At 52.1% G+C, this 14,434-nt stretch overlaps 3 protein-coding genes across 3 annotated transcripts; all 3 read left to right on the forward strand.

Moving 5' to 3' along the window:
- Nucleotides 1-768: 768 nt before the first annotated feature.
- CH63R_06382 (uncharacterized protein) lies at nucleotides 769-1,003 on the forward strand (the record flags this gene model as incomplete). The annotated part of the gene is made up of 2 exons (XM_018301357.1): nucleotides 769-812; nucleotides 850-1,003. 2 exons carry the CDS (start codon nucleotides 769-771, stop codon nucleotides 1,001-1,003), a joined length of 198 nt encoding a protein of 65 aa, XP_018159207.1.
- A 1,950-nt stretch (nucleotides 1,004-2,953) lies between these two features.
- On the forward strand, nucleotides 2,954-4,127 carry CH63R_06383 (2-dehydropantoate 2-reductase; the record flags this gene model as incomplete). Its single annotated transcript, XM_018301358.1, has 2 exons — nucleotides 2,954-3,103; nucleotides 3,156-4,127. 2 exons carry the CDS (start codon nucleotides 2,954-2,956, stop codon nucleotides 4,125-4,127), a joined length of 1,122 nt encoding a protein of 373 aa, XP_018159208.1.
- A 4,627-nt stretch (nucleotides 4,128-8,754) lies between these two features.
- Nucleotides 8,755-13,239, forward strand: CH63R_06384 (Hsp90-like protein; the record flags this gene model as incomplete). Its single annotated transcript, XM_018301359.1, has 2 exons — nucleotides 8,755-12,765; nucleotides 12,832-13,239. 2 exons carry the CDS (start codon nucleotides 8,755-8,757, stop codon nucleotides 13,237-13,239), a joined length of 4,419 nt encoding a protein of 1,472 aa, XP_018159209.1.
- Nucleotides 13,240-14,434: the final 1,195 nt, after the last annotated feature.

The raw sequence follows: 14,434 nt of genomic DNA on the forward strand, positions 1-14,434 counted from the left end.
AGAGGGAAGCGAGGCTGTTGTCGTCGGCGGCGGCGGCGGGGAAAGAGCCTAGGGAGAAAATAGGGGTAAGCTGAGGGACCCTGAACTTGATGAGATTCTGCCCAATGTTCCATGTGTCGAGATACACTGCCTTCTCCTCGTGTCTCAACACCAAGTTCAAGTCTTATTGCCATCAGCACGCGGAGGATCGCACAGCCCATCCCCGCCACTTCCGTTTGCCTATTCACGGCAGCAGGGCCATCCCGTTTTATCCCCAATCCCGCCCGTACTCCTCAGTTTAGCGCTACCCCTGCGTCGTCAGGCAAGGAATCCTCGCGCCCGTCCTTAGCGTCCTTTGGCAAGGCCCATTTTGGCATCTCAGTCCTCCCCTAACCGCTTTGTGAAGGTTGAGTAGCCATAGTCACGAGACTACCTGTTCGAGCTTGTACACGGGTTCATCTCCGTCTTTTATCTACGGGATTTGCCAGGTGAGAGCAGACAATTGTGTCGAGTATGACGTCTTTTCAAGCCGTGCATTGAGGGCAAATAATGTTGGGACAAAGGCATCATACACCTCCCCTGGACCCTGACCGCGTCGCGTACGAGGCATCGCAGACCTCTCCTAGGTTGATGCTGACATTAGTTAGGGTGAAGTATTGGGCGCACAGAAGTCGCGACTTGCTTGCAGTTCCAGCCTTAGCGAGTGGTGTCATGCGTCATAGCTATGCTCCGAGAGACCGGTGCCGCCGACTAGGCTACACATAGAGAATTGGACTGGTGGGTGTAAGGATGACTGATACGTTTCTCGCGTTTAGCAATCGGTTGAAACTTGGGTTAGTTCCAGTATACAAGTCATCTTCTCTTATCTAGTCTTCGCTGGGTTCATTCTAAGATGACTAGGATAGACTGCCGATCAAAACGGTCTCCGTGGAGCACTGTCGAGTCGAGTATGGCATCTCAGGCATCATACGACGTCCAACCTGGTGTTCGAGCCGAATCAGGGTCTTATATCATCATTCCGTGAAGATCGCGCACTCTTCTTGTTCCTTCGTGTGTCGTGTTGTGACGTGTGGCTTTTGGGGTATTTTGCTAGCCTCGGGAAGAAGTTGGAAGAGCAATCAGCATTGGTCGGATAGCCTGCTAAAAGACACTACTGTGTGTCTTCGAACGTTTGATGGTTGCCTCGGACTGCTGTCAATGTTCTCTTTGCTGAACCTATGACTGTAGCATTTATACGATATAAGATAGGATATGTCGGTAACGTTTCACGGAACGCCGGTGATGACTTTCTTCGGCATCTCTTCTATCAGGTCACATTCGCCGAATCGTGATTTCTGAAGGATATGCGAGACATCTATTTGTAATTACTGAGTAGAAAAGTCATGGCATACCAACCCAGAGACGTTTCGCTAAACTGTTGCTGAGAGACAAAGGCCAACCCTGCAAAGCCTGAACTGTTGAGGCAACTTAAGAATTGGACCTAAGTCTATAAATGTTTCGCAGAAAACAAAGAATACCTAAAATCTAGAACAAGGTATCTGTTGTACAAAGTATAGCTTCTTAAAACCAGTAACAGCTAGCCTCCTATCGGCTGTACATCGTTGTCTCCCCATTTTTAGAGTGACAGGGGCTGCAGTACCATCTAACTAGATTGACAGAGGACAGGTAAATTCAACTTTGTCCCTCTTTCTCCCAGCATGTCAAAAAGGTGCCTTACATGTAGATAGTTGGGGCTCAAACGAGCTCCTGGTCGATACCGGGGCTGTGTCAACCCTATCCCTTTACGTCTCTGAGGACTGCGGTTGCCTCTATTCATACCTCCGAGACCTCAATGTCCATTGATCTTTCTAGAATAGCGACAAAGAGACATTGCCTTCCCTTAGAAACAACAATGTCAAGGATGCAAGGCTACATAGTTAGACATTCTATATTTATCCCAGCAGCTTGATTAATTCACAGATTCATGCAAATGCCGACATGAATTCAATCTGTCTTCAACTACAACAAGTCATTAATAAACACTACAGTAACCTTTTGAGACTGAAGTTCTCATAACGCTGATTTTAGTTTACACACATCGCCTGGCTTACTAGACCTACCATATGAGATACTGAATTTTAGGTATACTCTTATTACCACCCTGCCCCTTTCTCTACAGAAAACATTAACACTGTGCAAGCCACTCGCCCGCCAGACACACTGCGCAAATCCTAGTCTTTGAACGTAGGCCGAAAGCCAAATAGCAGCAGCAGATAAACGTAGCTTTTGCAGTCGCCCTTTACACTCCCCACTATGCTGTATCATTCTTTACAGACCCAGGGTTATACCAGTGTCACATGAGCTTCTAATAGATACTGCAGCTTAACAGCCAGTCGTATTCTATGCCTATAGTTGACAATAGTGTAAATAGAAGCTGGATGAAACGGCCACAGAGGGTTTACGATAAGAAATAGAAAGTTATCTCGACCTGTTGACCTTTTGCATTTACGAAGTTATTCCGACTGGGGAAATTGAGATGATAAAATATTGTTGTAATGAGAACATGACGTTCCCTGACTGCTTCTGGGTGAATCACTGATCAAGTCAGCCTGTAGATTCAAATGATGACCGTCTAGGCTTTCGCATAGGTTGTAATAATTTTGTAGTAGAAAATGCTGAACATACGGCGTGCCCCCAAGCGCAAGGGAGTCATCTGTTCGTGTTGTGTAGAAATGTCGACGAAACTGTGGGCAGCTGTGACCAGCTGGTATTGTCGAGATAGATGTGTTTGATGGCGTCTCAATGGCGACATCGCGTGAGGAGTGGGGCGCGGGTTGACGACCGTCGGAGATTTCTCGGGACTGTGCAGTGCTCCAGCTACATCTCGACCACCTTCAGTAGCCATAGTCTCTAGCAGCTTTTACAATTGGCACATAACTCGCGGCTTCGCACGGAAAAAACACCTCAATGTGTTCACAGGCGGGCAACTCCAACGATGGGTACACCTATCCCTTGCCCGCTATATCCTGCCGATGGCCATTATGACAACAACAGAGCTGACATTGACATCATTCCCAGGGCTGTGAACATCATCTTCATCGGAGCTGGCGCTGTAGGCTGCTTCTATGCCTCGCGGCTGCATCATGTAAATTCCAATTACCCCAGTTTTAGTGTAGCCAAGTTAACTCGTCCGTCAGCCTGGTCGCAATATCCACGTCTCGCTTGTGGCCAGGTCCAACTACAAGGCCATCAACGACTCAGGCGTGAAGCTGCAGACCCATTCGTTTGGCGACTACCTCTTCAAGCCGTACGCAGCCTTCCCGTCGGTTGAAGCTGCGGCATCACCAGGAAATGACGACGTCACGACACATTGGGACTATGTCTTCGTGACGACCAAAGCGTTGCCCGATCGCTCAGATGACTCGCTAATGATCGCTCCCCTGGTCGGACCCAGTACAATCGTCGTTTTGATCCAAAACGGCGTCGGCGTCGAGGAGCCCTTTCGCCGGCGGTTCCCCAACAACCCCATCGTGAGCGCCGTAACTGTCGTCAGCGCCGAGCAGACATCGCCAGGCGTCATTCGACAGAACCGCTGGACGCGGGTCAGCATTGGACCGCATACAAATGGACTCGGCACGGGCGACTCTGAACTAGGTCGGCTTGGTACGCGGGCAGTCGAGCAGCTCGGCATGTGGTGGGGTCCGGGTTGGGGTGGCATCCGCGACATTGAGCCCCATGATGAGGTCGGTCTGCAGACGGTGCGATGGCACAAGCTTTGCATCAACGCAGCGTTCAACCCGAGTGCGGTGCTGAGTGGCGGGAGAGGCAACGCCGATATGGTGACGGATCCGGAGCTGCGGGAACATGTGGTGGGCATCATGAACGAGATCAGAGCGGCTGTGCCCAGGATTCTGGGGAGGGAGTTTCCCGATGACTTGGCAACGCCAGATCGGATCGTCAAGAGCACGGAGCGGAACGCGGGAGCAAAGCCAAGCATGTTGCTCGACTGGGAGGCGGGACGGCCGCTGGAGCTGGAGGTGATTCTCGGCAACCCGGTAAGGATAGCAAGGGCACACGGCGTCGAGATGCCCCGCCTGCAGACCCTGTACGCGCTTCTGAAGAGCGCACAAGCAATGCGCGAAGAGAAAGCCAACAAAGGAAAACTGTAGTCGCGCGGGCTCAGCGGCGACAATGCATCCACTGATTCATACGTCCTCTTTTGAGATACTGGTTTTTGACATATGTTTTGTTGATAGTGTAGCTAAAATTAACCTTTCCTATCACATTTCAGGTTACGGATCAATGTCAGCGTGCCAGTCAGGTGGTTGTTACTTGATTATAAACCTGAGCTAGGCTACAAGACTCCGCTGTGCACTGAGCCAGACGTCGCCTGTATACTCCCAACATAACTATCACCCATGAGAACTCGGAATAACCAGAGTGACTAGCAGGCTTGTAATGGCTCCCGCGTCACAGGAACTCTCGGCAAAACTAGGGACATCCGCAAGGAGCCACATCGCGCGCTCAGCCATCCGAACGGCAGTTTGGCTGTTTGTGACTCGGGAAAGCACGTCAGTGGCAGGTATTTTACAACTCACAATGAAGCAGATGACGCATGCGGTTTGTGTATTTTGTCAGGGCTTACTAATTACAGTAGTCCCAGGCCGTCTTAAACTGGAGCGGCACTTGTCGGAGGGCGACAGACATAGACTGGCTAATTGTTCATGCGGTACAAGAACGGTCTTCACTATTCAGAAACTGACAATGTACTCCGATAGCCTCATCTTGGCTAAGCAAGGATCAGGGTAGCCAACCCTCGCACAGAGAGATGAGGGGTCAGTCACAGTAGAGCGAGGGCGGTGGCGGTGGCGGTGGCGGAGAAGTCTGGGTTCTTGATGCACGGACCGCCATGACGACATGACTTGGAGGGACACAAAAAAGCACAAAACCACCTAGGTGAAGACCCAAGGCTACCAATTTTTAAATGCGGTGAACCCCATCTCCCCTAAGCAGTCTGACGCGAGCTGCCGGCAGTTGTGAAAATGAAATTCGGTGTGATTGCCGCTGGTAAGAAGTGAACATGAATTGCGAGCAGCCAACGCTACATTCTTACTGACTTTGTTCTAATTCTTGCTTCTCGAGCCTTTCTGGCCAGTAGTATTTCGCACCTATGACGACTTACTGCAGGAGCTCCAATCCCAGCTTTGACGGCCTGGACTTGACACAAGCCAAAAGTTTTACCCCAGTAAGGGATTACCAGGCAACGAAGATCCACATAGTGGCCTCCCTCACATCCAGTACTTAGAAGAGATCGACATTGGCACGTCCCCTTTAAGCATAGGCGATTTTGAAAATCCCATTCGCTTCGAGACCACGAATTCGCGTTTGCCCCCGCCGTACACTGCAAACCATTGACTCGCCCGCACTGACAATCACTTCCCAGAGTGGGGGATCATTCTTTTGCAGAAGACTGCGTCACAGAGGGGTATCAGTACGCCGGTTAGGATTTAGATCAGAAATATGTTAATTTCACCTGGCCTTGTTGGGTGACTGTCCGGCTTTTTGTGTCCTGATGTATGTCGACTCAGGTAGGCAGCACAAGAAGGCTTGAACAATGACCCTGGGCCATGCATCATCAGGGCGATCGGAGAAGATCGGTTTCACAAATCCCACTCATCCAAATTCTGACATTTCCGATCCAAGCCCCACCACCGAGTACATCCGCCAACCCCATCATCGAAAGGTAGCAAGAAAACCCAGAAAACCACCGGGGGGGGGGGGGCCAGAATACCCAGGCAGAACATCCTCATTGGTATCAGCTCCGCTGCTACGGGACGTGTCCAGTTGGTATAACTTTGTAAATCGTTTCAAGGATTGCAGCTCGACAAAGGCAGCCGGCCAAAGGAGCGCGGGTACATGGCTGGCTGGCTATCCCCTACAGACGCTGCTCCGCCACGCAGCCACGCAGGCCCACCTTCAGAGGACCAGTTCGCACACGAACTGGTCATTCACCTATTGGATAGCTACCTAATAACATAGCAAATACCTTGGTGTATAAAAAACCTTTAATTGTAATTTCAGATTTTTAGATGATTTTAACTAGCTAGCTGTATCATTTGTCTTCCTAAATACCTTATATGTACTACTGCTGCCTAAGGAATAGAGGTACATCAAATTCTGCCGAGGCTCCTATTTGGCTACGATGGCAGGGTTTCCTGCCTGATGTGGTCAAATGGACCTATTTGTCAACAGCCAACTACGTGCACTCAACCAAAGGTGCACAATCGCTCATTCTCCGGCCTCCACCTGCAATGCGACCAGGACGGCCATGTCTGCAGTTTTAGCGTTGGTGTCTGTGCGTATCTGTATTCATACACATCCTCACACACATTTACACATATTTGTCGCTTGGTTGTGATCCATGTGGCCAGGCCCTACCAACCGTTCCCCGCTCTGTTGTCTGCCTCGTACTTGTTGGCACAGCATCAAGCTTGAGCTTTGTAAAATTAGTTATGGCTGAGCGAGTCTCGCACAATTGCTGCTCGGCAGGAGATGATTGACTGAACAGTAAGGCAGAGGGATTACGAGGTTGGGAGCCAGCCGTTCCCCGCAGTATGCCTAGGGCTCGGGCAACGAAAACAAATGCGTGGTGCTGGATTATGCTTGGGTTGGTTGAGCTTTGGCTTTGGCATTGCGCTTGGGAGGGTCCTTGCTTAAGCAGCTTCGAGTCGGGGAATGAAGGTTACGCGGCACGTGTACCCGCTACGTCTGTTTAGATGCCTTCGAAGCAGACTTGCTCAATCACATGGGGCGCTACAAGTCCTGCTTACCAGGTACATAGTGCAGTACACCAGAAGCCCGGAGGAAAACGTCCTTGAAAGAGGATTGGCATGGGCGACAACAGTCAAAGTGTATGTTATTGGGGTCCTACGTTCAGGGTAAGCCCCGCAGCGATGTCGCTTCTGTGGGCGCCGCATCTTGTGGGGAACGCTTGAGCCTGGTGAGCCTGGGCTGGAAAGGGTGGTTCACAGAAGGGAGGGAAAGGAAGAGAGAGGAGAGAGAGGAGAGAGAGGCAGCTCTAGCTCGAATATTCTACCTAGTACATATTGGGAGTGTTGGTGCAAAGTGCGGTACCTGGCCATGGGTGTCGAGCAGTACCTCTTGAGCCTGCCTAGGGTAGGTTGGTACGGGGACGACCGATGGGTGGGCTTAGTCTATGATGTTCCACGAGAGACCACTTGACCAGTGATCGACGCGCTAAAGGAGCCTAGGCTGCACTCCCATGATGGCTCCCAGTCTCGACTTGACCTTGTCCGGATCCTAGTCGGCAGCTGCTACTGGGTGGATGGTTAAAAGATGCTCCCTTGGCTGGCTTCTTCTGCCACCTAGTGCTCTTTTGTTTGTGGAAACGGATACGAACAGCTAGCAAGCGACTGAATAAAGACAGACCGAGTGGGTTGCCCAGACTTGACTCAACGAGGAGAAGAACGGGATCAGATGTCAGACCGGCTCGGCCACACCGCACCCCATTCCTCGAGAGTAGGTACCTAGGTAGTAGGTTTGGGTAACCAAGTGGCGGCCGTTCGTTCTCTGTCGCTGTTTCTACAGCGCTGCACCCAACATTTTATTGCTCTCTTCCTTGTCCTGTGCTCATCGCCCGCCACTCCTTACTCCCTCCTTGCTCCTCACGCTGTCTTGTCATCCATCCCTCTGGCCCGCTCTCCTTACGGACCCCGTTGTGTGCATTTGCATCTATCTATCCCCATCTTGCTTGCCAAGCTCGCCGAGTCTCGCGGTACGGACATTAGCAGCGATAGGTACCTTAAATCACACTATTCTCCAAACCTACGTGAGCTTCGTTGCGGACACCACCGTAACTGACCTCGCGTGTCTCGCCTTACCTGCAGAGCATTGCCGCCGCCGCCGTTTGTTGGATGGCTGGATTGCTTGGTGGTGGATAATTCCCTTGCCACTCGATTGCCTGTAACCCCCATTCTCTACAACAAGACTTTGCTCGTAATTCAACTCTACGTCAACATACCTAGTTAGGAGGGGGAGAGAGTGGCGTTTGCTGGGCTTGCTGCCTTCATTTCTCCTAGCTGCTTCCACACTACTTTCGCCGCTTCTTGGTACCTTCTCACCCCAACTCCTGCTTGTACGCCACCACCGCCGCAGACCCGACAAGTTGAGGATTCCAAGGGCTGAACTGCACGTATCTCTCTCCCACTCCACAATCACACTCGGTTGCACATCTGTACCTTCCGACAGGTCAGCAACGGAATAGAGCTTTCGACTCTCCTTTTCCAGCCCCTGCCGCCGTTCGTTGTCCACAGCGAGCCGGCCCTTGCTGCACTGCTCCCGGCCGGCCCAGCACCGCATCACCAACCTCGTCACAATTGCATCTTGCCCCCCGGCATCTCGATACTGCACCGCACGTCCCCCTCAATCGAGTAATTGATCCCGCGCACAGCGAGGAACCTGAGAAGAGGAAGCACACGTACAGAAGGCTTGATCACGGCAACCGCCTGACGTTGAATGCTTAGGGCGTTGGTCACCATCGGATCTTCCTTCGCTGCAAAACACCCCCCAGCCACCTAGTTCTTTCTCTTGTTCCCTTCACTCCTGGACTGGTGTCCGCTTTCTTGTCAACCAAGGCTCTCGTCCTCTTGCGCTTCCTTCCACCTCATGCCAAATATCAGGCACTGCGGACTTTTGAGCCTCCGGCGAGGTCTCGTCCTGCTTGCAACGACGTGGGACTTTATAGACTTCTAGGTCTTTCTCCTCTCCTATCCAAGCATGGATGCCCAGTCCGATATACGCCGGCCTTCCGTGTCTTTCGCCGACCGCTCCTCGACAGGCGAATCCTCCGAAGCCACTCCTGTTGCGAGCATTCACTCCAATCCCGTCGCGACACAGCTCCCAAACCCTTCTGCTGCTGCGACGCCGAGCTGTTCGTCGTCATGGAGCGCCAATTCCGACCGCCAGCTTGGTCATGGTGCCAGCCCCGACCCGACAGACCGAGTCTTTCCCATCCGCTCCGTCGTCAGCGTTGACCGCACTGGCAGAACCTCTGGTGAACACGACTACTTCCCGCGAGTACCTGATCATGGCCAGTATCAGGCTCCCCGTCCGGGCAATCCCCGCATCGATACCGCCGCCTTCGAAGCCGTTCCTCGCCGCGATTCCGCCTCCACACTGCTTTCCAACGTTACCTCGCCAAGCGATCGCCAGGGAATTCAGACGAGAAGGAAAATCGTTGGGTCTGGCCCAATATCCAGCGTTCAGGCGGATGCCGTCCGTCACGCCAACTCGCAGCCACTTGACATATTTCAGGATGCTGCGTCAGAGGGAGAGGATGACTCGGCACAAGGTGATGATTCCTCGCAACATCATACATCTGTGTCCACTGGTGCGCTCGGTGAGGCGGGCAGCGATGTCCTGCTGACGACGCGGTTAAAGTATGTCATGACGGACGAGGGCCATCATGTGATTACGGGCACCGACGGCGTTCTTCAGCGGTGCGAGGACGAGCCCATCCACACCCCTGGCGCTGTTCAGGGATTCGGTGCTTTGGTGGCCGTTCGCGAAGAAACCGACGGCCGGTTTTCGGTCCGGTACGCCAGCGAAAACACCCAGAGGCTGATGGGATACTCGCCGCAGCACCTATTCCGTCTCAACAGTTTCTTGGACATATTGAGCGAGGAACAGCAAGACAATTTGCTCGACCACATCGATTTTATCCGCGACGAAGATGCTGACCCGGCTGTCAACGGACCCGAGGTCTTCAGTCTATCCATTCGCCCACCCAATAAGAAAAGTGTCAAGCTATGGTGTGCCATTCACATCAACCCAGCGCATCCCGACCTGGTCATTTGCGAGTTCGAGGTTGATGATGACCATCAGTTTCCGTTGAGACCGCCAGACGAGGTCACGCCATTGGCCCCAGAAGACACGCTGCAGTCAAACCCCACATCCGAGGAGCTGGTCGAAAGCACCGAGATCTTGAGCAAACCCCTGAGAGTTTTACGGAGTGCTCGTAAGCGCAGAGGTGACGCTGGGGCTATGCAGGTGTTCGATATCATGTCCCAGGTGCAAGAACAGCTTGCGGGGGCACTGAATTTGGAAAGCTTCCTCAAGATCCTTGTCGGTATCGTCAAGGAACTGACTGGCTTTCACCGGGTTATGATTTACCAGTTCGATTCGTCATTTAACGGCAAAGTTGTCACAGAGCTTGTCGATACCACGCAAACCAAAGATCTCTACAAGGGCTTGCACTTCCCCGCCTCAGACATACCGCGGCAGGCTCGCGAGTTGTATAGGTTGAACAAGGTAAGGCTCCTTTACGACAGGGACCTAGATACCGCCCGCCTTGTTTGCAAAACGAAGGAAGACCTCGACGTACCTCTAGATCTCAGCCATTCATATCTCCGCGCCATGTCACCGATCCACCTTAAATACTTGAAAAACATGGCCGTTCGGTCTTCCATGTCGGTCTCCATAAACGCCTTTAACGAACTATGGGGCCTCATTGCTTGTCACTCATATGGCCGCAAGGGCATGCGCGTATCATTCCCGATCCGCAAAATGTGTCGTTTGGTCGGAGACACTGCCTCCCGCAATATCGAGAGACTTTCCTATGCCACTCGACTCCAGGCGCGGAAACTCATCAATACTGCTCCTACCGAAAAGAACCCTTCTGGCTACATCATTGCCTCTTCCGACGACCTTTTGAAGTTGTTCGACGCCGATTTTGGCATGCTTTCCATTAAGGGAGAAACCAAGATTCTTGGTAACGTTGAGCAGTCGCAGGAGGCACTGGCCATGCTCGAATACTTACGTCTACGCGAGTTGACATCCGTCGTCACCTCTCAGGACATCCGCGAAGACTTTCCAGACCTCCGGTACTCTCTTGGGTTTACCGTCATTGCAGGACTGCTTTATGTTCCATTGAGCGTTGGAGGCCATGACTTCATCGTCTTCTTTCGGAAGGGCCAGGTCAAGGAGGTCAAGTGGGCTGGGAATCCGTATGAAAAGACGTTGCGCGAAGGTACGGCCGCCTACCTGGAACCCCGAAAAAGTTTCAAAACCTGGCATGAGACAGTTCTTGGTAAATGTCGAGATTGGTCAGAGGAGCAAGTTGAGACGGCCGCCGTGCTCTGCTTGGTCTACGGCAAATTTATCGAGGTTTGGAGACAGAAGGAGGCAGCATTGCAGAGCAGTCGCCTTACACGGCTGCTGCTCGCAAACTCGGCCCACGAAGTACGCACGCCACTTAACGCCATCATCAACTATCTCGAGATAGCCTTGGAAGGCTCTCTCGATCAAGAAACCCGCGACAACCTCGCAAAGTCGCACTCTGCATCCAAATCCCTGATTTATGTCATCAACGATCTGCTCGATCTGACCAAGACAGAAGAAGGTCAGAATCTAATCAAGGACGAGGTCTTTGATTTTGGAATGTGTATACGCGAAGCCACCGACCCGTTCACGAACGATGCAAAGAGGAAGGGCATTGAGTATCAGGTCATCGAGCATCCCGGTCTGCCCCAGCACGTTTGCGGCGACAGCCGACGGCTGAGACAAGCCATCTCGAACGTCGCAGCCAATGCCGTTCAAAACACCTCGACTGGATCTGTGAAGGTTGAGTTATATGTCAGCAACGTCCTGGATCGACGGATACGCATCGAAATTGTCGTCGAAGACACAGGGAAAGGTATGACTGCTAGGCAATTGGACACGTTGTTTAGGGATCTCGAACAGGTCAACGTGGAGATGGACGAGGACAGCTTCATATCATCCACAGACCCTGATCACGGCAAAGACACTAGAGTTTTGGGACTTGGCCTGGCCGTCGTTGCCAGAATTGTTCGCAACATGGACGGCCAGCTCCGACTGAAGTCGGAACAAGGGAAGGGGTCGAGATTTGTCATCCAACTACCCTTCGACCTCCCTGAAGACGCTCCAGCGCCTGTTGAGGGTGGCCAGAAGTCTGCAAAATCAAACACAGCATCCAGCGTGGCGTCTGTTACAACAGCGATCATGCCGGATCCAGATGGCGAGATGATGCTCATCGATAGAGGAAGCAAACTGTCCGCTGTCAAGGAGGCGGCGACCGATGGGGGCTGCGCCGAGACACAGAGCTTAGAAAGCCAAAAGACTGCGGCCACGGGAGGTAGTAAGAGCAGTGGACGAAGCGACGCTGAACGCCTGATCGACGCTATCAAGAATCCTCTTACGATCGGGGAAATCGACCCGAGTCGGCCATCTGCTCATCGACAATACTCCAGAGAACACATTGATCGACCGACAATCTCGAAGAGCAACGGTGCCTCGTCCTCTTCGTCCTCCAGACAAGTGCAGCCGCCGGTTTCGCGGCGGTTCAACCAGAACTCCTCGGACGTCTCCACCGTCGAACTTCCACACTCGCCCGAAATCGGCTATACGAGCGTGACGGATACAAAAACTCCCATCAGGGCAGTTAGAGTACCTGACGAATACAGCGACCAACCGCCAAGGCCTCAGACGAGCGACTCCTCTCGTGTTCTCTTTGAGGTCCATGATGGTCCCAAGGTCCTCGGAACATCGGATGCTGGCACAGCAGGCACCGCTCCTAGCGCAGTCTCGGCGTTCGAGGACACCAAGTTGCAAGTCCTCATCGCCGAGGATGACCCGATCAACTCGAGGATTCTGCGGAAGCGGCTGGAGAAGTCCGGTCACCAGGTCTCCCATGCCGTAAACGGCGAAGATTGCGCAACGGTTTACCACGAGAATTCCAAATCCTTTGATGTCGTCCTAATGGACATGCAGGTATGTTGCCATTGCATCTTTGCCTTGTTGGCCATGCCTTTCTAACCCTTGGGCCGACTCTTACAGATGCCAATTGTGGATGGACTTACAAGTACGAAAATGATACGAGCCTTCGAGAGGTCCAGTGAACATGGCGGACACTCCCCAATAGCGTCTCATAACGGCAGAACCCCCATCTTCGCGGTCTCGGCATCCCTAATCGAGCGGGAGAGGGACAAGTACATGGACGCCGGTTTCGATGGCTGGATCCTCAAGCCTATCGACTTCAAGCGACTCAACACTTTGCTGCTGGGCATTGTAGAGGACGACGTTCGCGCGACCTGCCTTTATGCCCCAGGAAAATGGGAGTATGGCGGCTGGTTCAACATTCGAGAAACCAAGGACAAGGACGGCAGCGACGAAACAACACCGGCGATAGAGGAGACACCGAAGGAAACGACCCACTCTACACCAGAGACGGACGAACCAAATTGATAGCCTGACTCCGGAGCATCAAGCCGTTTGGCAACTGGAAGCGTAGCGTCCAGTCCGAAGGCATTGCACACTATGCCTTTTTCTTCTTCTTTTCTTCTGGGCGTCATTGAAGCATGCATGCCCACTATGATTACCGCCAATCCTCATTTGTATGTCGGTAGCCCCCATCAAGAACTGGCTCTTCTTAAGCTGGAAAGACCCGCAGGCAGCTCTGTCGTCACATTGTGATGGGGAGTAACATACCAGGGATGGCCGTTAAGATGTCTTATGAAGACGGAGTTTCGTAGTCCTGTCGAACGGATGGTTTCCAAAATCGGACATTGAGTTTTTGAAGCGTAACGGATAGATTCGAATAGGGAATGGAAATGATACCATGGCAACAGCATACGGATTGCATGGGAAAGGGGGGCCTGGCGGCCCGGGGGCTCCAAAGAGTTCGGCACTGGGAGGCGCCGTCGTTTGCCAAGCGTACATATCATATCTCAAGGTCATCAACCCCATATACCACTATGTGTTGTTCTCTCCTTTTCTTCAAGTACACGTTGACGAGTATACCCTCGGTTCCTTTGTGTGTGTGTGTGTTTTACTGTCTGTTTGAATTTATTTCTCTCATGTTCATTGGAGCATATCTCTCTACTCGACAGTTAACATCAGCCTCCCCTCCCCTTGGGCCTGCCCGTATTTTAGGTGTGTGTGCTTCATTAACATCATCTAACTCTTCACCCCCCTGGTGAGGTTGCACCAAAGGGCTCAAGCTTGATCCAGACAACAGCTCAACGTCATGTCAAGGGAAATCCTGCGTCAACACTTGGATGCTCGTCCCAATATAGATGCAGATCAGTCTTGCAGAGCCATGATCTTAATGTTAGACGTGTCAGAACTAAAGACAGCTCAACTGTGACAGAGGAATGTTGGCTGAGAAGCCAAATGTATTATAAGATGCAGCAATCCGAAGCTAGTACTTTTCCTCTGCAATCTTCTTTTTCTTCCAGCCCTTCTGGTTGACAAGACGAGAGAAAAGAGAAACCAAATCACGTAACGGGGAGGATGGCTGAATGATAAGATCTGGATTCGAGCCTATTCACCAATGGTTACTGGTTGTTTGAGCGCTAGATTTCTGACCATATCTTCGTTGCAAGCAGGAGGGTTTCAAAAGCGTGTCGGTGGAGGTATCACGAGGAAGGCATTGTTAGTG

Source organism: Colletotrichum higginsianum, chromosome 4 (assembly GCF_001672515.1).
Source record: "Colletotrichum higginsianum IMI 349063 chromosome 4, whole genome shotgun sequence".
NCBI classification, from domain to species: domain Eukaryota; kingdom Fungi; phylum Ascomycota; class Sordariomycetes; order Glomerellales; family Glomerellaceae; genus Colletotrichum; species Colletotrichum higginsianum.